General features: G+C 43.1%; 1 protein-coding gene across 1 annotated transcript in view; it reads left to right on the top strand.

Moving 5' to 3' along the window:
- The window catches only part of LOC145350926 (coiled-coil domain-containing protein 85A-like), a 610,627-nt gene that overhangs the window by 376,227 nt on the left and 208,882 nt on the right, over nucleotides 1-25,518 (top strand). The window contains exon 2 of the mRNA XM_080200399.1: nucleotides 11,020-11,096. Coding sequence (XP_080056525.1) covers nucleotides 11,020-11,096 — 77 coding nt within the window. The remainder of the gene's footprint in view (nucleotides 1-11,019; nucleotides 11,097-25,518) is intronic.

Raw genomic sequence — 25,518 nt, 5'->3', positions numbered from 1 at the left:
ATCTGCCATCCTTACTTGGTCTGGCCTACACGTGACTCAGAGCCACAGTGATGTGGTTGACTCTCAACCGTCCTCTGAACAAGGGTAACTAGGGATGGGCAATAAATGCTGGCCAGCCAGCGTTACTCATGTCCTGCAGATGAATAAAAAAAGCTGGGGGAAATTTCAAATCATTATAAGCGCTTAGTCAACTATGTTGGCTGTTAACTTGGTCTTAAAACATCCTCGCTGCCAGAAGTATGTAGACTAAACAACAATCTCAGAATACAATGTACAAAGTATGTTATAAGAGAAATAACTCTCCTGAAAAGTTAACATCTTTCGGAATACAGATCCCTCAATGAAGAATTCCAGAGAATTTAAGGTGTTGAGGTTTTACAGGTAGAGGCTACAGCTTTTTTATAATGGTTACTTAATAATACTTTATTATCAGCTTAAATATTGATTTACATTATATTAATGGTTGGAATATTAAATGCATGATAGTCTAATCCAGAAATGAAAAATGTGACTCTACCTAAAAGTAAAGGCAAACTACAAATCCACTTAGAAATGCACGCAAAACATTCAAACAAATCATAAACTAGTTTAAACTTAATATCAATGTATAAATTGAAGTTTATGCCTTTGTCTCAGCTTTGGAGAGATCTCATCAGAACCTTGACCTTACTTTAGCCAACAGTTCTGACTTCCTTGTCCAGCTGAACTCTATGCAAATCTAACAATCAAATTTAAAGAAAATCTGTTGCTTTTAGAATAACATAATCACTGTCCAACATATTCTAAGGCTTGTTGTTTGAGAGAAGTATTGTAAGATGAAAAATATGGGAGGGCATTTCTCCCAGCCTACTGCGCTGATCTAGTGGAGGCTGTGTTGTGGGCTTCCTGCTGAGCACCACAGCTTCTCTGTGACTCTGGAAATCAGCACAGAGCTGAAGAAGCTCACGTCTGTCCCCACCTCCTCTGCCAGGAGTGTTTCACTCCAGCTGGGTATACAACAGCTTCCCACTAGTGGGAAGCTTGTGGCTCAATCCTACTGGAATGATGGGGGGTTGGGGCGATGGAGGCACCCCCCACCCCCAGGGAGGTCAGAGGCATGGGGGGTGCCCCCTGGGCATTGCAACCTAACCCTCCAGCACAGCCCAAGGGACAAAGTAGCACTGTCCAACGGGCAGCGGGCAGAACCAAGGGGGTGGGACCAGAGGGGGCAAGTGGCCGATTGGGGGCAAGGCCTCTGGGGTGAGGTAGAGGGTCCTGCTGTCATGCTGCACTGGGTTCAGTGATAGAGGCAGGGGCACCACTGACCAGTGGTGGCCATCGGTGTTGGGGGAGCAGGGGTGGACCTGTTTGGGGTGTGGGGGTCAGAGTTGTGGAGGTGGGGGGGGGGGAGATCGGGAGATCAGGATTGCTGGAGAAGGGGGTTTAAGATTGAGGTCAGTGATCCGGTGGTGGGCAGATTTGTGCAGGGGTGGAGGGGTTGCTTGGGATGGTGCTGCATGGCATCAAAAATAATGAAATATTTTTAAAAACTATTTCATTAACTGGATCAAGTCCTTAACAACAAGCCTGTTCAAAGCCCAGCAACTATAGATCAGACAGTCCGATGGCCATGTTTCAGATGTACTTAAAGACAATAGTCAAGAAAAAAAATAATTGACACATGGAAAAATAATGGTCACTAAATGAAGTTCGACACGGATTTGTAAAAGAAAAGTTGTTTCTAACTAATTTTATGAAGTTCTTTGAGAAAGTTAAAGTTTATTTATTAATGTCACAATTAGGCTTACATTAACACATCAATGAAGTTACTGTGAAAATCCCCTAGTTGCCACACTCCGGCGCCTGTTCGGGTACAGTGAGGGAGAATTTAGTATGGCCATTGCACCTAACCAGCATGTTTTTCAGACTGTGGAGGAAGCCAGAACACCTGAAAGAAACCCACACAGACATGGGGAGGACATGCAGGCTTTGCACAGTGACCCAAGCTGGAATCAAACCCAAGTCCCCTGGCACTGTGAGGCGGCACTTCTAACCATTGTGCCAAATGTAGAGGATTAATAAGGATGATATATTTGGTGTTAGATATATGAACTTTCAATAAGTGCTGCAATTAACTCACCTGGCTTGAAATCCGTGGGATTAAAGGGATAGTGACTGCACGAATACAAAATTGGCCAAGGAGCAGAAAGTGGAGAATGGTAGTGGTTGTTTTTCACAGAAATAGGGATATTTGGTGTTAGTCTGAGAACTGCTCTTTTTGATGTGTTGGTGAATTGATCTTAGTTACACAGGGTAAAAACAAAAGACACAACACTCAAGAATGCACAAAAGCGTGAGAATAGTAACAAACTTTAGGAGGATGGGCAAACACGTAGCAGATCACATTTAAGACAGAGAAGTGTGAAGTGATAATTTTTGTGGGAAGAATAAGGGGAGGCAATATGAAATAAATATTGCAATTGTAAGTGGATGGGGGTGGCAGAAAATGAGAAACTTGCTGGTATATAAACACAAATCTTTGAAAGTGGCAGGATAACTTGAGAAGGCTGTTGTAAAGCTCTGTTGATTTTATAAGTAACAGCATGGAGTACAAAGTTAAGGTGTAAGAATTGACTAAACCTTTAGAAAGCAATGGGGAGACCCTGGCTAGAAAGTTTGGACCTGTAGAGAGAGAAAACAATTAAAGTATTGAATTCACTTCTTCGGAACTGAGCTCCAGCTGTTACGAGCAGCATTTTTTGAAAACATCTTTGCAAGCAATACAGTTAATGAATACGGGAGAGCTGAATTCCCTCATCTTTATGCTGGTCAGTTCATGTAGTGTGAGTGTGCACAAGGGGAGGAAAATTCAGTTGGAAGCTGTTCTGCCGCTTTCCTGACGCCTGTTCCCACGATGTGGAGATGCCGGCGTTGGACTGGGGTAAACACAGTAAGAAGTCTGACAACACCAGGTTTAAGTCCAACCGATTTATTTGATAGTAAACTCACAAGCTTTCGGGTTAGTCCCTTCGTCAGGTGAATGGAGAATTCTGGCCTCAGACAGAGCATATAACAGCACAGACAGTTCCCGCACCCAATATTTAGTACCAGAAATTAGGCCAGCTGTACAGTGTATCCACCCAAGTATAGACTTGTATATTAGTATAGGACTCAAATTACAAGAAGATGTCAAAAGAAGATCTTCTGTCTTTACCTCTCAGGAAAAGACTGCAGTCCAAATGAAGACAAGTTGTGAGTGGATGTCCTCTCTTGCCAAATATCCACCACCGTTACAGAAAAAATTAGATTTGCCCAAGATTTCAGCTGACTTAATCACATTCTCCCTTTTGAAATCTGTTAGAGGAGAACTGAGAAACTCATTGTTAAAAAGCTGATCTGCCTTGCCATTTTACCATTTATATAGATGATCTGGAGGAGGGAACCGAGTGTAGAGTGTCGAAATTTGCAGATGACACCAAGATTGGGGGAACGGCAAATTGTGCGGAGGGTGTGGAGAGTCTGCAGAAGGATCTAGATAGGCTGGGCGAATGGGCCAGGAAATGGCAAATGGAATTTAATGTTGGCAAGTGTGAGGTGGTCCACTTTGGTAGGAAGAATGGTAGGAAGGACTATTACTTACGGGGCGAAAAACTGCAGCAGGCGACGGTGCAGAGGGACCTCGGGGTCCTTGTGCATGAGTCGCAAAAACCCAGCTTGCAGGTGCAGCAGGTGGTCAGGAAGGCAAATGGGATGCTGGCCTTCATAGCGAGGGGGATTGAATATAAAAGTAGGGAGGTCTTGCTGCAGCTGTATAGGGCATTGGTGAGGCCGCAGCTGGAGTACTGTGTGCAGTTTTGGGCGCCGCACCTGCGCAAAGATATTTTGGCCTTGGAGGGAGTGCAGAGGAGGTTTACTAGGCTGATACCGGAGTTGAGGGGGTTGAGCTATGAGGAGAGGCTGAATAAACTAGGCTTGTACTCGTTAGAGTTTAGAAGAATGAGGGGAGATCTCATTGAGATGTATAAGATGATGAATGGGATGGATAGGATAGAGGTGGAGAGACTCTTCCCGCTCAAAAAAGACACTAGGACTAGGGGACACAGCCTCAAGATAAAGGGGAGGCGTTTTAGAACGGAGTTGAGGAGGAACTTCTTCACTCAAAGGGTGGTGAATCTCTGGAATTCTCTGCCCGTTGAAGTGGTGGAGGCTGCCTCGCTAAATATTTTCAAGAAGCGGGTTGATGGGTTTTTGATAAGAGAGGGGATTAAGGGTTATGGGGAGAGGGCCGGAAGGTGGAACTGAGCCACGACAGATCAGCCATGATCTTATTGAATGGCGGGGCAGGCTCGAAGGGCCAGATGGCCTACTCCTGCTCCTATTTCTTATGTTCTTAACTCTTTTATGACTAACAAAATAAAGATTCACATTATTTGGAGCATACAGATTAGACCAGGTAAGAGCAGGTCTTAACTTGGTGAATCTGGGGTTATTCCTTTACATCTTGTCCTGGGACATGTTTGTAGGAGGATAGGAACTATTGTAGGGCAATACCGGAGCTTGTGTCTTTCATATTTTAATTTATATGTCCTTTCATATTTTATTTAATTTCAGTACAATACATGCAGGGTTACATAGACCAAGCTCAGAGAGCCAGGCCTCATCAGAGGAAAGACAGGTAGAGGCCTGATCTGCCAACAGATAACAATTAATACATACTATCAACTTCTGATGTGCAGGGATCACTCCGAATTATTGCAACAATGGGAGAACCAGCATTAAGACAGTCGGGCTCCACATAGTCTAGGGAGTGTATAATCTTTTATAAAACACAATCATCTGGCAGAAGAGGATAGCGATTAACACATCAGTGCAAGTCGGTTGGGCAAATATAACACTTTGATATTATAATTGGGTAAAAAGAATTGCTCAAGAAACTGATGAACAAAGTTGTACTGAACAATGCAATCTGGATAACAAGATTAAAATAACCATTTTGTATCCAACTCGGGGAATTAAGATGCGAATGTAAACCTTTGTGACTTGAAACAGTATATTAACCTGTACCAATCTACCAGGGGCAGAGAAGACTTGCAGGCAACCTGAGATTTCAGGCCCGAGTCCAGCTCTCCCTCATGCATGTGAAATAAAAACTTTTCTTGAAGGTCTCTAAGGCTCGATTCATTGTATTTCCCTCCAACAAGAACTCTTTAGGATTATTAATAGGAAAAAATGATTGCACACAAGAAGTACATAAACAGCTTGTTTGAAACGTCAAGTTGTCAAGGAACTGTGGAAGAATTGTCAAGCTGTCAAGGATCTGTCAAAGATGTCAAGGAACTGTCAAATGATACCAACGAGTTGGTATGGAGAGATTATAGGCAAAAGGATGAATGGGTGGGGGGTCATGAGTTGGCACTAAATTGGTCTGGGGCTAAAAATGACTATTAGGATATATTTCCAAGTTGAGATGGTGAGTGGCATGGAGGGGAATTTCCAGGTGATGGCATTTCCATGTATCTCCTACCCTTGTCTTTCTAGTTGCAGTTGTGAGTTTGGAAGGTGCTGTCTCAGGAGCCTAGTGTGTTACTGTTGTGCATCTTGTCAATGGTATACACGGCTACTACTTTGCATCGGTGGTGGAGAGAGTAAATGTTTGTAGATGGGGTGGTCCAGTTCAGTTTTGTTGTGTTTGTGGCTAGTCCAGTTTAGTTTCTAGTCAATGATAACCTCCAGGAAGTTGATAGATAATTTAAAATGAGTAAACTAGGAGACAAAGGAATTTCCAAGCACTTTTCAGCTTGAGTTTAGAGCAGACTGCACCTCCAGTGAACTAAAACCTATACCACTGACTTGATTGGAATAGTGTCCCAAGGGACTAACAATTGTGGTTTATTGTACTAAGGATCTCATGGTATACCCATTCTGTTCTCTTCATTTCTGCTCCGAAAGAAAACAATGAACATGTTATCATATGGTTCTGTTCACCCAGATTTATCAATCAGATGAGATCATTCACAGCAGTACAAAAATATACAAATTGGTGATGACACAATACTAGAAAGCACTAAAGATGTAATTGCCTCACAGGAATTCATAGAATCATAGAATTAACATGACTTTGTAGACCCTACCTCATACACAATCCAATAATTTGCAGGACATGCAGACAAAAATATCTCAGAAACCTGTGGATGCAATGCCATATGTAGGTGACATGATTGCTAGGTCAACATTATAGAATTCAACTTCACAAACAATCTGAGCTGATAAATATTGTGAAAATCCTGCAATATTTATCCAGTTCATAGGCTACTGAATAAAGAGCTATCAGTCAACCGAGATCATAGGTATAGCTGAGCGTCTGTGCTTGACCTCAAGTGATCAGCAATTCTTTTTTAAAGTTTGTATGGCTGGGGAAATAGTTATAGTTTGATAGTGAGGTTAACAATCCACTCAGTTGCAAAGTGTGAACAGTCGTGATTCCACGAGAGGGAATGGGTCTCTCTGGACAGAAGATCAGCATATGATCAGACTTCGTCCAGGATTTGAGCATCTATTGCTGTTTTGACAATATATAATTTGATTAGTACACAGGACAATTTTATTGTACATCTTGCCTAATTTTCAATTGAAACAAAGGGTGGAGTTTTCCCATCCCACAGAAATCACAGCAGGTGGGACGCGTGCCATGCAGAAGTCTGTTGGCCTTAGGTGGCATCTTCCGACCTTGGGGCGATCGTGTTGGAAAATCCTGTCTAAAGTGTTCCATTTGTTAATATACAAATATTGCAAGGATTTTCCACAAAACCAATCCCATCTACAGCCAAAGGAAATATTTTATAACTCATGTCTACCTTGCTACCAAAGACATAAAGATTACAACAAAGAATTATTACATGATTATTTTGTGAAATGTGTTTAGTTTTTCTGATCTAATATAGCTTTCATGCTTTATGCAGAATCTAGCGAAACCAACTACAAATCTATTGAAAAACCATGCAAAGCATTTTAGTACTCGCTGGTGCATCTACTCGCTGTGATTGCCTGGACTCTCTCGCTCATAATTGACACTTGATTTTATCTTTCATGTTAGCTATAACAAATTACAGGCTCATTACCTTTGAATCTCAAGCATCTGGCCTCCTTCAACCGGTTTCACTGATGATGGCCTTGTCAATAAACATTTCTTCAGAGAGAAAACATCAGAATATTTGCATAGAAACAACTGCCTTTCTCTCTTTCCAGCCTGAGGAGCAAAGTGCAAGCATAAATGTTTATAATGTGATTTTGTGGCAGTTTTTAGGATAACCTTAAAAGTTTATGTTCATGAGTGTCATTGGTGGAATTTTAAGGATGGCGAACACTTGGTAGTTGCCATCCTAAGAATGAGCACGTAACGTGCTATCGTTCACTCTTCGAAGCCCACTGCCATCTAACACTTGCTTTAGCATCGATTGCCAGTGGTTGGGACTTCTGTCCATCTTTGGAAGGAGCACCCACCTGTGATTGCCACTGTCGGCCAATCTGACAGGCCGACGGTTTCCAAGCCAGCCAGGTACAGCACTGCAGTTGCCAAAAGAAGTACTGCAGCCCTCTGCCTGGAACTAAATCCCAGGATTGTTTTCAAGGCAAGTCCCCGGGATCCAGGGGAATGGAAGTATGAAATGCCCTGTGGGCTGGGGGGGGGGGTGGGCGATTGTGACATGGGGGGAGCGGGTGTGGAAATGATCGAGAGTGTCATAATTCTAAGCTCCCAGAGGGGAGGGCACCCCAAATCTGAAGGGGCCTTCAGATTGAGGCACCCATCCGCCCCGTTCTCACCTTTGACGGAGAAAAGTTTATTTATCTGTTTCCCACCCTACTCATACCCACTCCCACCAGCCCATAAATTGAGGCTGGATGGGAAAAGTCCCTGAAAGCCCGTGAAGTGCCTATTAAGTGTCCACTCAAAGGGCTTAACAGATGAAAGGGCAGGTTTCCCACCCAGTTGTGAAATTGTGTCTGGGTTGGGATGGGCAGCAACTGGTTGGGATTTGGCCTGTGCAATTTTACATTCCGCCTCTGAATCCACTTTGGGGGGAGTGTAAAATTGTGCCCACAAAGTACTACTGGCTGTTGTTGTTATCCTTTGCTTCACAGATACAGCTTCCAGACTTTACTCCAAAGAAATTCCTTTGTGACACTTTGTGACATCATCATAAATCCCTGATTAGATTGTAGCTTTGTAATTTGCGTACAGCTATATATAATTCCATGTTACAGGTCACAATTCCAACATAATGGGCTGAATGGTCTACTTCTGTACCGATATCTTATGGTCTTATATGACAGGGATAGATATATTCTTGATCAATAAGGGGATCAAGGGATTATGGGGAGAAGGCAGGCGGATAGGAATGAGAATCATATCAGTCATGACTGAGTGGTAGAGCAGACTCAATGGGCCGAATGGCCTAATTCTGTTCCTATATCTTATGATCTTATAAGACAGAGATAGATAGGTTCTTAATAACTTATTTTCAAATTCCAAAATTAATCACGTTACAGTAATTCATTCTTACTTAGAACCATCGAGTAAGAAAGGGGCCATTCAGCTCATTGTGTCTGCGCCTGCCGCAAAAGAAAGAGAATAAACTGCTCACTTTAATCTCCCTTTCCAGCTCTTGATCTGTACGTAGCCTTGCAAGTTCCAGCAGTTCAGATACAGATCCAGGTACCTTTTAAATGAGTTGAGCATTTCAACCTCACTCACCACATTCGGCAGTGAATTCACCCTCTGGGTGAAAAAGCTTTTTCTCCTATCCCCTCTAATCCTTTACCAATCTCCTTGAACCTCTGTCCCCTGGTAACGACCTCTCAGCTGAGGGAAACAGTCTTTCGTGACTACCCTGTCTAGGCCCCTCATAATTTTGTACAACTCAATTAGGTCACTTCTTAGCTTCCTCTACTCTAAGGAAAATGATCCTAGCATATCCAATTCTCCTTATAGCTGCAATTTTCAAGCCCTGGCAACATTTGTTTGATGTAATATTTAACTGTGAGTTGTTGGTGTTCTGTATGAACTATCTTACAGTCACTTTCTACTTCAGTTTTTGTGTTATGCCGGGTATGACTGCAGTAAGTTAATATCCATGCAGATTTGAAAAATAGTTTATCAAAACCCCGTTGACTGTAAATGTGATTTTTGTTTCAGCGTGGTGATACAAATAGTTGAATGAGGGAGTTATTTTTAGCGCCTACTAGAAAGATTGAAAATTTATGCTAGTCATATAATCTCATTCAGGAATTGCTAAAGGACCTGAGATAGTTATTTAGTCATTTTCATGAAAGGTATTCTTAGTTGAGTTTAGCATTTTTTATCCTTCTTCAGCCCACATCCTTTGGCAGCCAGGGTTACAAAAAAACATTTTACTATCCACATTATATTAAACTTTACAGTTATTATGGGATTCAATATTATCTTTGTGGGGAATCTTACCAAAAGTGCTAAGCTCAGACAGAAAAACTGTGTGAAGCGCCCCAGCTCCACGGACTAGTTTCCTCTCCAGACCTTGAGCCTTTTAGTCCAAAAGAAAATGAGTGGGTGTGGTTTACACTTTCACCTCGGCAGGGTGGGACCTCACAGAGCTGGCAAAACCCACACTGCAGAGATTGGGGTACCATCTTTAATTGCCGTCCCAATTGGAACTAAAAGTAAATTGGGGCTCTTCGCCTGCCCTCCACTTCTGTCATCGCCAACAGTAGCAACCCCTCTTAGTGCCACCACTATACATGAATTGACTCTCCCCACCCCATGGGCCTCCTGCTAGGGCCTGCCCCTGGCACTGTCTCCTGGCAAAGGTTGACACTGTTAGGTTGCAGTGCCAACCTGTGCCAGGGCTTAGTGCCAGGGCAATGACCCAGCATGTCCCGTTCCCCCCCCCACCCCCCCACCCCACCTCCCCCCCAGGGGCTATGCTTACCTCTGCACCTGTGGATGTAAGCACAGTCCTTGGAGGGATATTGTTTTATTTCTTGTTTTAGGCAAACCTGCTGTGAACCTTAAGAACACAAGAACATAAGAAATAGGAGCAGGAGTAGGCCATCTGGCCCTTCGAGCCTGCCCCGCCATTCAATAAGATCATGGCTGATCTGTCGTGGCTCAGTTCCACATTCCTGCCCTCTCCCCATAACCCTTAATCCCCTTTCTTATCAAAAACCCATCAACCTGCGTCTTAAAAATATTTAGCGAGGTAGCTTCCACCACTTCAATGGGCAGAGAATTCCAGAGATTCACCACCCTTTGAGTGAAGAAGTTCCTCCTCAACCCTGTTATAAACCACCCCCCCTTTATCTTGAGGCTATGCCCCCTAGTCCTGCTATCCTTTCTGAGCGGGAAGAGTCTCTCCACCTCTATCCTATCCATCCCATTCATCATCTTATACGTCTCAATGAGATCTCCCCTCATTCTTCTAAACTCTAACGAGTACAAGCCTAATTTATTCAGCCTCTCCTCATAGCTCAACCCCCTCAACTCCGGCATCAGCCTAGTAAACCTCCTCTGCAATCCCTCCAAGGCCAAAATATCCTTGCGTAACCTTGCTGATATGTTATTAATATTTAGTCAGTGGGGCAGGGAAGGGGGACGGTCATTTGGCGGGGAGGCAGTTAATATTTAAATGCATTAAGATCTATTTAAATGAGGTTCCCGCCTTTTGTGGGCACGAACCTCATGATGTCACCAGCAAGGGGCAGGGAAAATCGGGAAACCCCATCTTCCGGAGAGAGTCACGTTTGATGAATCTCTCCGGATTTTGCCCCTGCGCTGGCGATCATACACATGGAGAATGCAGGCTCAAAATTCCCCCCATTAGCTCAGTTAATTTTAAAAGTATTTAAAGATTGATGTAAATTCCAGTGACAGTGACTGCCCTGATGGTCAGGCAACTTATTAATGCTGCCTAATCTTAAAATTGTAATTTGAAGACACGAAAAAGAAGCAGTTGACATCCAAATGCTCCATTGAATTAATGAAATGTGATGGTTTATTCTTTGTTTCAGAGCCAGCACTTACATATGTCAAACAGCTGGAGACCAGAGTGAAACAACTTGAAGAAGAAAACCGAATATTACCCCAGGTAGGGTCCATGTCCTTGTTCATTCCAGCTAGGAAGTGACATGCTCGTAGCACCCCCGAACAACTGGAGACAGTAAGTGATGGTATTCTTTACACACAGCCCTGTTTAGGGGCATTCTTCAACAGGAACTCAGTGCCAAGAACAGTGACATCTTAGGGAAGGCCTGTGCATTGACTGTGTTGCTGTGTTGCTGCTTCATTGTATATTCATTATCAAATCTGGACTATCTACTGTGATTGATTTCAGTACAAGATTACATGAATTTGGTAAAAGTACCAGAAACAACATTGACATAACAGTGCAGGGTGACACTATTTGGAAAGAGCAAGAACATGCAAGCTACGATTATCTGTGGACTCCCAACTCTGCATAATTTGACTCTAGAAGCTAGGAAATTAAGAAAAGAGTGTTTATTTATATAACGCCTTTCACAACATCAGGATGTCCCGAAGTACCTCAGAGCCCAGGAAGCACATTTGAAGGGTAATAACTAGTACAATGTAAGGAACATGGCAGCCATTTTGCACACAGTAGTAAGACTGGCTGAATAAATGGCCTGGATTCTGTGGTGATATTGACAGCAGAAACTGATAGCATTCACCATCATTACTCCACTGAAAATGACAGTGACATTTGGAGCCCACACAGAACAGGGCAGAAATCCAGATGTTATTGTCAGTGATTTTACACTTCTCTGGAGAGAGTACTGCTGAGGCACGACCACTTTATGTTCAATGGGAAGTCAATTGAGTTGATGAGAATTTCCTCTAGTCTTGTTGTAACAACCCTTGAAAAAAATCATACATTGTTGAATGAGATGTAACTGGGATTTTGACAGCATACTATGCTCCCAATTCCTGCTGAACACACACAAAGCCCTGAGAAGCTCATTTTATAATTGTGGAATGTCAAATTTGGCCATGATTATTTAAAAAAAATGTATTTTGTTTGCCTTCAATTTAGTCTCTATGCTGTGATAACCCCCATGTCTTGCATTGGGAATCACTGATTGATCTCCCTGTAGGATTTGTTGAAAATGAGCTCCGTGGGATTTGGTAATTAACTCACCAGGTAGAGCTTGTCTACTGAGCCCTGTATAAAGCAGACCACTGAGTAGATCCATTACTGAATTGTCCTGGTTGGGATCTGTTGTGTTCACCATTGGCTTGTGGTTTTTGCTTAGCTTTACTTTGTTTTGTTCAATAAAGCATTGCTCCTTTACAGCTGACTCCTGGACATATGTATGCTAATCCAATCAGAAGTATTTATTTTGCTTTTTGAAAAATTTAAATGAAACATGAAGGCTAGTAAGTGAATTTTACTTCCTAGTTGGGTTTGTGTGAATACTTCAATGGGATTGGCTGCTTACCGGGTTGCTGCTGCTGTACGCTAAGGCAGCTCTCTGGTTTGGTGCCAGCTTCAAGGGCAAAAATAGAGAGATTGCTGAATCTTTGTGGGTAGCTTTCTTTGAGATCAGCAGTGAGTCTTTTTTGTTGCTGACTGCAAAATCCAGCATAATTTGTTCAGTAATGTTGGTTGAAGAATAAATATTGAGTACAAAAGGAAGAATTCCCTGGTGTTCTTTGCATAATGCCATGTGATTTTTTTTCTTAACCTCTACCGGACAAAGTAGTCAGAACCTTGATCAATGACCTAGATTTGCAGTCAATCGCAATGGACAGCACTGTTTGTTGGCCACAAAGACTGAATTATCCCTGAGCAGATCTTGTGGCACATTGAGTGTTGTCCCTGCCTCTGAGCCAGAAGCTTCAGGTTCAAGACGTACTGAAGGACTTAGCAGCCAAGGGAGATGCATTAATAACAGGTTGATTAACAACTTGTAAATTCTTCTGATGCGGCTGCGACAGATGGCAAGAGCAGAACAATTTCCTGCCGAACATTGCTTTCTGTGGAGTGGTGCCCCTCAAGTTGTAGGCACTGATGACAGGGTAGCGACCTGTTCTGGGGAAAAAATAGCCATGGAAACAGACATAAGACTGTGTTTTATGTGACTCATGTGCCAACAGGAAATAAATAAAGATAAAAAGTGTTAGTTCAAAACTGGTGCCAAGTCAAGGATCACTAGACATACAGCAATAGATTTTACTTACTTTGTTAAACCCTGACTTTGATTGCATGCTCAACATTCTCATAGCAACTTCACACAGGCTCAAAAGGGAATAATGGCTATTTTCATTACTACCACTTCAAATTGCATTTGCTGTTTTAACACTTGGAAAAGAAAAATCACCAATCAGTCTGACAACACAACTATTTTCAAGTATGCGTGTTGATCAGATAGTGGATAGAACACAAGAAGAATGATAGTTCCATATTCAGAATTCTGCTTACACCAACTATAAATCTTGCTGCTAAGTCTGGTAAAAATATTCAAACATTAAACAAAAACTGACAATTAAAATCAAAAGCTGAGGCATTCAACCAACAAAAAGCCCAGAGTCAAAGCACTGACACTCCACGTTATCTGGCTTCATTAGATACATTAACTTCTTGTTATGCTAAATTATGCCAGAACTGATTTCCATCTCCTTAACATTGATATTACTATTAAAATGAAACTTCTGCTCCTTTTATACAGCAGCAGTATAGGCCGTAGAAATAGCTGCCCCTAGCAGGTGGAAGTGGAGATCTTACAGAAGAAATTTCCACCCTATCCAAAGCCCATAGTTAGCCAATCCATTCACGCAACACTGACAAAAGTGAGAACTGAATTAAGTTTCTGAATGGATAAGAACAGGAGGCATTTCAGGTTTATCATGTTGCAATTATCCTTCAATTGTAATTTTTTTTGTGCACAGAGTTTCATTATGGATCAGGAACATTTGAGTGCAATTTGCTCTTGCATGAGCTCTGAAGTTTTCCAATCTATGTTACCATTGAGTGAGAATCGGTAACTCAAAATAAATCTAACAGCATTTAATGGTAAAGTGACTGATAGAAGATCAGCATTGAATGCATGGGATAAATTTTCATCTTCATTGGTAATCTGGTGGAGATGATTGGAACTTTTGTGTTTCCACCGTATCATTTGTGACACTGTAATATGTCATTGTAATTGGGAACTATGGCAACAGAAACTGGGGACTGGTACTCAGCACCACTGCACATATTTTCAAGCAATATCTATGCCTTCTGAAGTCTGTAGGGATGAGCAGTTTTTGGTCTGTGATCAAGAAAAAGAGTAGTGATGTGCTTTCGGTGACCTGGTTGGGAGCCTGTGATGAATTCCAGTTTGATGTGCAGCACTGCAGCTGAAGCAAAGGAAGGAGTTCAGAAACCTTCAGAAATATTTCTCAAAATCAAAAACTCAAATTCATTTTAATCTGAGCAGTTACTTAATGAGTGCTTGGCCCATTCATTTGCCTACGTAATGGTTGGGGCAGCACATCAAAAGTAACTAGTTTGATATTTTGAACTTTGAGATTTCCGGAGGACGAGATTTCAAGCTACATAAATGCAAATTAATTCTTTCCACTCCGGCTGACATAACACCTAGTATAAAATCTCTCAGGGACACTTGTAGAAAAACTATTAGCCTCAGCAGGGAAGTTTTGAACATTTTTCACTGGGTAACCCTTAACCCCACAAACTAAATAATTCTCTTGCTTCCAGTAAAAGGAATATTTTTGTTTGACTGCAACTTGACATTGACAATGTATATCATTCAAGTCCAGATCCAGTGTGTTAGTTTGAGTGAGAGGTTATGGTCAATGTGCACATTTTAACCCTTAACATCACACAACAGCCGTGAAATAGTGTAGCACTCAACTCACACTTCATGTTTCACTCATTTTCATCAATATTCTTTGAGATGTGCATAGATTCAGACACAAACACTGAACATTTTAAGTACAAAATATAACAACATAATAACTGAATAAAAATGGATCCTGCTAGGAGTTAATTGCATGAAGTCTGCATTCATCATAGAATCATAGAATCCCTACAGTGCAGAAGGAGGCTATTGGGGCCATCGTGTCTACACTGACCACAATCCCACCCAGGCCCTATCCCCATAACCCCATGTATTTACCCTAGTTAGTCCCCTGACACTATTGGGCAATTTACTATGGCCAATCAATCTAATCCCCACACCTTTGGACTATGGGAAGAAACCAAAGCACCTGAAGGAAACCCACGCAGACACGGGGAGAATGTGCAAACTCTACATAAACACTCACCCAAGCCAGGAATCAAACCAGGTCCCTGGCACTCTGAGGTAGTAGTGCTAACCACTGCATTGCACAAAGAGAAGAAATATCATTTAATAAACTGAGACTTATGGTAAACCGACTTAAAACAGAATTGTCTTATTTGATTAGTTTCATTTCTATCAATTCAGTACTAGGTTGTTAGCATTGATAAGTAACATCCAATAGTCAGGCTTGTCAAAGCAAGTTCTTCCATTTTATTATTACTAAATTTAACGTATCCTCTCAAGCATTGTTGGGTCATATTTTGTGTTGGCTTTATACTATATAAAAGATATTTTGATGAAAATTCTCACATCATAGCTCCAACCTTGCTTTTAAATAAAATCTCTATCCTGATTATTCTTATTGGCAAGTTAAATGTTGTATAAGAACATTAAATTTTATTTTAATTGAAATCCATTGTCCATTGCTTATTTTTGGCTATAAATAGAATGCTTGTGTGCTGAAAACCTGATGGTTTCACTCACTACTTGCCATTGTTTTATATCTCAATCAAAACACTTGATTTTTGTCAGATGTGCTCACTGAAACTCAGGCAACTACTTCGAGCTGTTAATCAGTGGCTGCTGCAAAATCATTGTCTTTAAGAAATGAGTTAAATTAGAATGAAGAACTTACTTATCTGATGCACCCTTAATTTGTATTTTTCCATCTTTTTCTCTATCCTGTCTCATAGATGTTGGTAAGTAGAATTTTTGAATGAAATTTTATCCCAAATTGCCAGACTCAATGGGCTGAATGGCATATTTCTGCCCCTATGTCTTATGGCCCCTTTGGGCGACATTTTCTGATTGTACTCATCCCAAGGCTTACCAACCACACAAACATAATTTTAGATTTATCTTTCTTGTCTCTTCCAGACTAGCAGATTTCACTGAGTGGACTATCCACAATGTGCCCTCTCTGTAATAGGTGCTCTGAACTGCATCAGGGTGCCATGTATGTCAAAAGACCCTCATTCAGGGAAATTAATTAGGGACCCATTTGATTGAGGTGATATCTGGTTTGTACAGGAAAAGGCCTACGTTAAAATGGTGGCACAGCCAGACTTCTCAATTCTAACTCTGCTCACTATTTCTGTTGAGTGGAGCATGTTAAATTCAACACTGTTCTTTATACCCTTCAAGACTTTTTCTCTGACCATCCATCCATCTCTCTCTCTCTCTCTCTCTCCCTCTTTCTATCTCCTTGTCTCCTTCTTCCTCTCTTTCTCACTCTCTGTCTCCCTTTTGGATTTTCAGATCGAGATATGGCACGCTCTGTCCTCTTAAAAGTCCCTTCACCTCCAGATTACCCACCCAAGCAGCAGTAAATTCTGTCCATTGTATTCGGTTTCCGCTGGAAACTCCTTTCTATCAGCACTGACTCCATTCCCCCCACTTCTCCAGTAAGTAGCCAATAACAGCAATTAATATTTATGAAGTGCCTTGAAACATTTCATTATGTTAAAAGTGCTTTACAAACATAATTGTTGTTTTAGAGTATTTCTGCCTGTCCCTGAGGTGGCCCTTTTATCTCAGCTGGGTTTCTGGCTTTGGGAACTCACCCTACTACGGCAAAGATTGTGTTTCCCTTTTTATCTGCAGTATTATCATTTGCCTAACCACATATGGGCAGGTACAGGTTTTTAGACAGCACGTGTCCCAGTGAAAGAAGCAGAGATATAACTATGCAGTTACACTTTGGAGAGTTATACCCTACACAAAGGATGATGATTGTGATTGTTAGAGATTAATCATCTTAGTTACCAGACATCACTATAGGAGTACCTTAAGATATTCTCCTAAGCCATCTTCAGCTACTTTATCAATTCACTTCCCACCATAATAAGATCAGATGATTGTCAATAAGTTCGTTGATGATTGCACAGTGTTCAGCTCATTCATGATCCCTCAGATACTCAAACTGTCCATATTCATATGCAGCAAGAACTGGACAGCATTTAGCTTTCGATTGAAAGTGCTAAGTAACAGCCGCAATACACAACTGCCAGGCAATAACAACCATCTCCAGCAAGAGAGAGTCTAAGCATCATTCCTTGACATTCAATGGTTTTACCATCATTGAATCGTCCATTATCAACATACTTGGATCACAATTGACTAGAAACTGAACTAGGTCATCTATATAAATACTCTGGCTACAAGATGCTGGAAATTCTTTGGAAAGTAGCCCACCTTCTAACTCTCCAAAGCCTATCCACCATCTCCAAGCTGTGATGAAATACTCTCCACTTGTCTGGATAAGGGCAGCTCCAACAACACTGAAGCTTGAGACCATGCAGAACATAGCAGACATTTCATTATGTTAAAGGTGCTTCATAAAGATTATTGTTGTTGTTGAGTACTTATATATTTAAAAGAGTTGCAGGTTGCTTTAAGAGCTGATCACATGATTTGATAGTGATGTCATTTGGATGTTCGCTGAGGCTGCTGTTTCACTTTCAATTTGTACTCTATGCAGTGCAGGGAACATCTTTCAATAAAACCTGTTGTGTGTTAGTTTGAATCTACGCATGCAAACCAAGTTCTTTTCTTTCTGTCAAAACTCACAACCCCAAACATTGTCAGAACATTACAATTGGCGCCACACCAACACCTTAATCCTTCTAAATGTTGTCCAGTTCTTGCTGCAGATGGACATGGACAGTTTGAGTATCTGAGGGATAATGAATGAGCTGAACATTGTGCAGCAATGTGTACCGTCGACAAGATGCACTTCAGGAAATCACCAAGGCTCCTTAAACAATACCTTACAAACTCATGACAATGAACATCTTGAAGGATAAGGGCAGTAGATGCATGGGAACATAACCTGCAAGTTCCCCTTTAGCCATGCACCATCCTCACTTGGCACTATATCGCTGTTCCTTCACTGTTGTTGGTCAAAATCCTTAAATAGCCTAACAGCAGTGTGGATGTACCTACACCACACGGAGTGCAGTGGTCAAGAAGACAGTTCACCACAATTTCCTGAAGGGCAGTTAGAAATGGGCAATTAATGCTGGCTGAGCCAGCGATGGCCATGGTCCATGGAAGAATAAAATAAATGTCCAGTGCGCCGCTGAGTTGCTTTGCATCTCCACTTTCCCCAAATGCACCAAAGAATTGGTAGGGAAAAGATGATGAAAAATCTAACCAGTCAGATCTAAGTCTTTTTAAATAATGCCACCATTCTTAGTCCCCATCCCAGGCCCTCCAATATCCTATCTGTCAATCAATGGGTTTATACTAATGGTCTAATTCAAAATCATGAATATAATGGTCAAGGGCAATGATCCCTGAGAATTCAACATCTCCCAGCTCTGACATCACTACCACACTCTTTATAATTAAGTTTGCATCTCTCTAAGTACAACCTTTGGTGAGAAATTGGGTTTAGAAGCCCTCATATTTTGCCAGGTGAGTGCCCTTAATGTTCCAGAATGGTTGCCTGTGCGCACATTTCTGATGTGAAGCATGCCAGATGCTAACTTGGCAAAAACATGAATGCACACATACAGTAAATACCCCATGGAAATATGCAGTGCAGACAGATTGCTCCAATGTGCAAAGTTGGTTTGGCACCAGTGTTTCCATATTGGAGATTGATGCTCAGGTTAGCGCAGCTGAACACATTGTAAACAGCAGGAAGAAACCCACCATCAACACTCTTTAATGGCATCATCATCACTTACAGGTTAATTGCTCGTGGATTTAGAACCATAGAACATTACAGCACAGAAACAAACCTTTTGGCCCTTCTTGGTTGTGCTGAACCATTTTTCTGCCTAATCCCACTGACCTGCACCTGGACCATATCCCTCCACACCCCACTCATCCATGTACCTGTTCAAGTTTTTCTTAAATGTTAAAAGTGAGCCCGCTTTCACCACTTCATCTGGCAGCGCATTCCACACTCCCACCACTCTTGGTGTGAAGAAGTCCAACACACCCCCCCAACATTCCCTTTAAACATTTCCCCCTTCACCCTTAACCCATGTCCTCTAGCTTTTTTCTCCCCTAGCCTCAGTGGAAAAAGCCTGCTTGCATTCACTATAATCTGTACCCATCACAATTTTATACACCTTTATCAAATCTCCTCTCGTTCTTCTACACTCCAGGGAATAAAGTTCTAACCTATTCAACCTTTCTCTGTAGCTCAGTTTCTCAAGTCTCGGCAACATCCTTGTAAATCTTCTCTGCACTCTTTCAACCTTATTAATATCCTTCCTATAATTAGGTGACCAAAAGTTCAGCCTCACCGATGTCTTATACAACCTCACCATAACATTCCAACTCTTATACTCAATACTTTGATTTAAAAAGTCCGATGTACCAAAAGCACTTTAAGACCCTATCTACCCTATCTACACCACTTTTAGGGAATTATGTATCTGTATTCCCAGATCCCGCTGTTCTACTGCATTCCTCAGTGTCCTATCATTTACCTTGTATATTCTACCTTGGTTTGTCCTTCCAAAGTACAATGCCTCACACTTGTCTGCAGTAAACAAAATCTGCCATTTTTCAGCCCATTTTCCTAGCTGGTCCAAATCCCTCTGCAAGCTTTGAAAAACGTCCTCACTGTCCACTACACCTCCAATCTTTGTATCATCGGCAAATTTGCTTATCCAATTTACCACATTATCATCCAGATCATTGGTATAGATGCCAAACAGCAATGGACTCAGGACTGATCCCTGTGGCACACCACTAGTCACAGGCCTCCACTCAGAGAAGCAATCCTCCACTACCACTCTCTGACTTCTTCCATTGAACTAATGTCTAATCCAATTTACTATCTCTCCACATATACCTAGCGACTGAACCTTCCTAACTAACCTCCCATGCAGGACCTTGTCAAAGGCCTTACTGAAGTCCGTGTAGACAACATCCACTGCCTTCCCTTCATCCACTTTCCCTGTAACCTATTTCTTCTGGCTGTGGTTATAATTCTGAAAGGTTTGGGTGCTTTCAATTGATATTTCAAATTTATGTCTCTAGGGGATGGTGTGGCAGGGGTTGAAGTACTCTTGTTCTAAAGAGGTTGTCACTGCAAACTGTCACCTGTTGTAGCCACAGCTGCTGCATCAGAGCAGGAAGTGAACAACATCACCTATGGCTGTAAAGGTGAAATTAGAAATGAACTTAGCTGCTTCTGGCTACTAAAAGCAGTACCTCACAGTTTGCCATCTAAAGGGTGGTCACTCAAGCTCTACTCACTCGGAGCTAACTCTATTTCCTTCATCCTTGTAGCCACAAGCGGGTTGAGTGAGCATAAGGGTTTGCTAGTTGGTAGCTTCCGAATGGTGCAGGGTGCCATTGACTGCATGAACATTGCTTTATCACCATCGACTCTGCCATCTTTTGGAATTGAAAGGGATTCCATTCTCTCACGCATCATGCAGGTCATGCCCAATATCCTGACAACAGTCATAGTGCCTTCATTCTGTGGCAGTCCACTGTGGCACCTTTATTTCAGCCGCCAAGACAAAGCAAAACTGTTTCTAGACAAAGAGGGCGATCCACTGATGACGTGATCCAGGAATCTGTTTTGCAATCCACATTTACAATATGTACACAATAGGAACCATGCTTCTGTAAGAAATGGGATTGAGTAGTCAGTGGGGTAAGGCAATGATTCTGCTGCCTGTGCTGCTCTGGAGGGACCTGGCACTTCTCATCCAAATAGGTCTTAAGGTTTGTGATTGGGATGGTTCATTCTGAGCAGTGTTTCTGACATGAGGACACAGCCCTTGTCTCCATCTGTCGGGCGAGAGGCTGACGAACAGGAGACGGGGACCCTGGAGGAGGGGAGGCATTAACCCAGACAGCCCCTTTCAGCCAGGCTGCATGTGAAGAACTAATGCGAGTGTGTTATTGGTCATTTCAACCCAATTTCCCATTCACCAACAAAGTCACCCTCTTTACCTTGCCTCTGTCACTGACCACGGCATTGTCTCTTTAGTTACGATGCAGAAATAAAAACACAAAACAAACATTGTGAATCAAATTTGTAAATGAAATGATGTCAAATTGCATATAAATTGAAACTGGTTATCCTTATAAATTCACTAATACCTGCCTTAGATATACCTCTGCCTACACAAAGTTACCAGCTACCCACACCCTCCCACCCTTCCCGCACTCCCTCCCCCCACCATGGGCCCAATTTTATCATTGCGTCTTAGTAATGCCTACTGCACCTGCGCCCGCACAGATGCCCACTTTACCAAGGCCCGAAAATGGCTGCAATCTGAACCATGCCCGAAACGGGCGTGACGTCAATTCAAATGCATTTGTACAAATTTAAATTGACTTAATGAGCTGGGCACCCAGCTTTCATTTCTCCCTTTAACAGATTCAGCATGAAATAGCCATGCTCGGCAAAGGACTGTTTCAAGCTCTCCAGCTTCTGAAGATCCAGTGGCTCTCTGACTCAGATCATTGGTGGGGGGAGGAGGGGGTGGGCGGGGTGGAGGGAGGTGGGCCACATCATACTCTTGTGGGAGGGCAGGGAGGAGGAGGTGGGTCAGATATATCTCTGGTGTGCGGGGGCAGGGAGGGAAAGCCAGATGGGAGGGGGGAGGAGGGAGGGCCAGATCACATTCTGGTGGGGAGGGGAGGGGGAGGGAGGCCAAATCTTCTCTGGCAGTGGGGGTGGGGGGATTGGTAAGGGTAGGAGGCCAGATGGATCTCTGGTGGGAGGGGGGAGGAGGTGGAAGGCGGGCCAGATTGTTCTCTGGTTGGGGGAAGGAGGGAAGTGGGCCAGATGTATCTCTTGTGGGGTAGGAGGGACGAGGGTGGAGGGAGGCCTGATCATTCTCTGGTGGGGAGGGGGTAAGAGGGAGACCCAATCGTTCTCTGGTGGGGGGAGGAGGGATGCCTGATCATTCTCTGGTTGGGGCGAGGGGTGGGGTTGGAGGGAAAAGGACGAGGCCAGCTGGATCTCTCATGCGGGGGGGGGGGTGGAGAAGGAGGGCAGCCACATCTGATGGGGAGGAGGGAGGCCAGATGGATCTCTGTTGGGGGGGGGGGGTATGGGGTGGGTAGGATCAGGGGGGACTGCTGCCACCCTGCGGGTGATCGGTGGGAGGGGATAGGAGGCAGGGGACTGTGATCGATATGGGTAGCAGAGGGGTTGGGTGGATAAGGGGGACAGTTATGTTGTGGGAGTGAAGCGATGTCTGTGGGGGCCATTGCTCCCGCTTTTCCCTCCTGAGTCGCTTTATCTGCTTTTTGCGGCCTGGGCGCAAGGTGACAGGGATGCGTTTTTCAATTTATTTTTCACTGCACATGCGCAGTTCAAAGCTCCAATCATAACTGCAGCATTTTGGGTGCAATAAGCCCCACCCACAGTCCGATTCAGACTCGCGATTGCTTTTCAGGCTGAGTGTGTATGGGGGCGCCTGAGAGCAACAAGTCAGATCTGAATTGTGCCCAGATTCAGCCTAGACTGAAGGGATTGCAGATAGATTTGATTTGACTTGATTTATTATTGTCACATGTATTTGTATACAGTGAAGAGTATTGTTTCTTGTGTGCTATACAGACAAAGCATATCGTATATCGAGAAGGAAAGGAGAGAATGCAGAATGTAGTGTTACAAAAAAGATCAATCTAGTGCGAGATAGGTCCATTCAAAAGTCTGATAGCAGCAGGGAAGAAGCTGAGGAAGGGCACTGGTGGCATGTCAGTGTTGGGAGCAAGGAATCTGAGATAGGACAAGAGGTTAATGCTCCATGGATCCATTGCCATTCTCCCCAAAAGTGGCACCTAAGCAATCTTGATAATCTCTTGAAGACTAGACTGCTGGGTGACTGTGTTGCTCTTCAAGCCCCTTTGAAAACTGTTACCCAGAGTCTGATAGCAGTAGTATGAGTTTGAATGATTGAGTCTGAACCTCAGCTCAGATTTTGGAGGGGGTGGTGGGGGTGGGGGGGTTGCTGCTGCTTGTGCTGCAGTGGAGGCTGAGACATCAGCCAACAGACGCTGCAGCACGGGTGGGTCGGCAAACGTGCAAATGGAAATAGCTGTCACTGGGAAGGCCGGGATCCAAGCTCTGCACAAAGGCCCTGTGCCAAGTAGGCACTGGATTGCTCCGTGCTGCTTGCCATTGAAGACAGGCTTTCTGGCAGGCTTCCCAGGAATTTTGTTGCATACACATATCAGCCCTGTTCGGAAGACTGCCCCATTTAATGCCTCAACTGAGCAACAGAGTTAGTGCGTGACCTGGCACCTGCACTACTTCTCCCTCATCCTTGGGCTGTAGTACACTCAGGATTGGTTCTTCAACACGAGTAAATCCCACCTCTAATCTACTCTTTACTGTGTGTGCAGTGCCAGCCTTTGAGCTGGTGGCTGCCATTAATAAATCATTTGGCAATATGCCTTCTTCAATCACTCTCTTCTTGGCTCTCCTCCACTGCTTGCCCTGGTGGCATTTTTTAGGTACCTTAAAGAATAAGGCATAAGAGTGATGTTAGGGTGAAGGGAGGAGTGAAATTAAGAGGTGCACTCTTACACCATCTGTAGCTGTAAATCAGTGGGGATTGTGGGAGAGGCAAATAGGATTTGAGATGGAGGGTTAGTTATGAGCACGTTGTCATTTTCAATGCAGTCAGCCTCACTGCTGGCCATGGCCTCAGCAGTAACCCTTGCAATAATGATTAGCTCCATCTCCTCCAAGGGGGTAGGACATCTGGGCATATCTCCAGTCCCCCCCCAGTGAACTCCTGCTGCCTTTGGTGTGATATCTTCTCCCGCTTGAGAGGAGGAATTGTGTGGATTAACCTTGTCCAATATGTTTGGGTGATGTGGCTGTCATGGTTGAATAGCTGGCAGTGTGTACATATTGTGAGATGTGAGTGTGAGGTTTGCAGTTTTGCTTAGTTTGTGAGGGTGAGGTGAAATCTATATACATTAAGTATGAGTCATGATTGACAGCTGATAGAATATGCCATTTAAAGATACATTCTGAGCTAGATCACTCATGTGAAGTTATTAAATGCTGTGTCGTACTACAACAAGACCCTCGGGGCTAAACAGCTACAATTGATCCCCAATGGCTACTTACTGTAATTGTTTTCCACAGTGTGTTCAGGAGGTCTCTGGGCCCCCTTCAGATAAACAACAGAAACTTTTGTTTCCCCCATCTTCTTTACAAAGAATTCTAGCCTCAGAAAACCTGGGTGTCTGCTTTTCCCCACGTTCAGCCATTCTCTCTCTTTCTCAGGCCACAAAAGATGGCCAGCGCCTGCTCCAGCCAGAAACTGATTACTTTTTGAGATGCAGTCTGGCATTAAACAATGCAGGCGAGTTTAAATAATGCCGGAAAGTATCTGTATTGGATCCCCTGCTAAGGTGGGCAGACAGCCAACCTCTCAGTTAGTGCTGGCAACAGCACAAAGATGCCATGCTGCCTACATTACAGCAAGTGAACATAGGTAATTGCACACCATTGATCCCCATGCCCTTTATCAGGGGCTTTCCAGTTTATTGCCGAACTTAATTGTGTTTCCCCCAGTCCTCTCCAGAATTCACATTCACAAAAATGTCAAGAATAGGACAAAATAGGATCTTCTCTTCTGCAAACCGTTTTGGCCACTGTTTGATAAGGTAACAGTTAGTTCTAGGATAGCATACTTGGTGCAGAATTATAAGTTTGTAGAGTGAAGGTTCTCTCCAGGGACCTAAACAGATATTGAAAGGGTGTAGCATAGTTTGAGTTTCCATCTTTTTGATGAGATGTTAATCCAAGGTCCCATTTGCTTGTTATATATAAATGACAGTTAGAAGTCTCACAACACCAGGTTAAAGTCCAATAGGTTTTTTTGGTAGCAAAAACCACTAGCTTTCAGAGCGCTGCCCCTTCATCAGGTGAGTTTCTACATCATACATAAACAATCCCATGGTTATTGCTGAAAGAACAAGGGAGTTCTCCTGGTTCAGCCATCATCTCAATTCTTCCTGGCTGTCGTCCTTGTTTGCAAATTCCTCCAATACCTTGCCCCTCCTTTTCTCTCTAATCTCCTCCAGGCCTCAATCACCTGAAATACCTGCACCCTTCTAATTTGAGCCCCTTGAACATCCCCCAATTTTAATCACTCAGGGGCAAATTTTACAGTTGCTATGGGAATTATAGCGGACAGGGGGTGGGCCACGCAAGGGACTGTTAACCTTCGCCTGGATTTTCCGGTTTTGGGG

This window comes from Carcharhinus amblyrhynchos, chromosome 12 (genome assembly GCF_965287045.1).
Source record: "Carcharhinus amblyrhynchos chromosome 12, sCarAmb.v2.hapA, whole genome shotgun sequence".
Taxonomy (NCBI): domain Eukaryota; kingdom Metazoa; phylum Chordata; class Chondrichthyes; order Carcharhiniformes; family Carcharhinidae; genus Carcharhinus; species Carcharhinus amblyrhynchos.
Note: the sequence above shows the minus strand (reverse complement) of the source record. Positions and strands in the feature narration are given on the sequence as shown.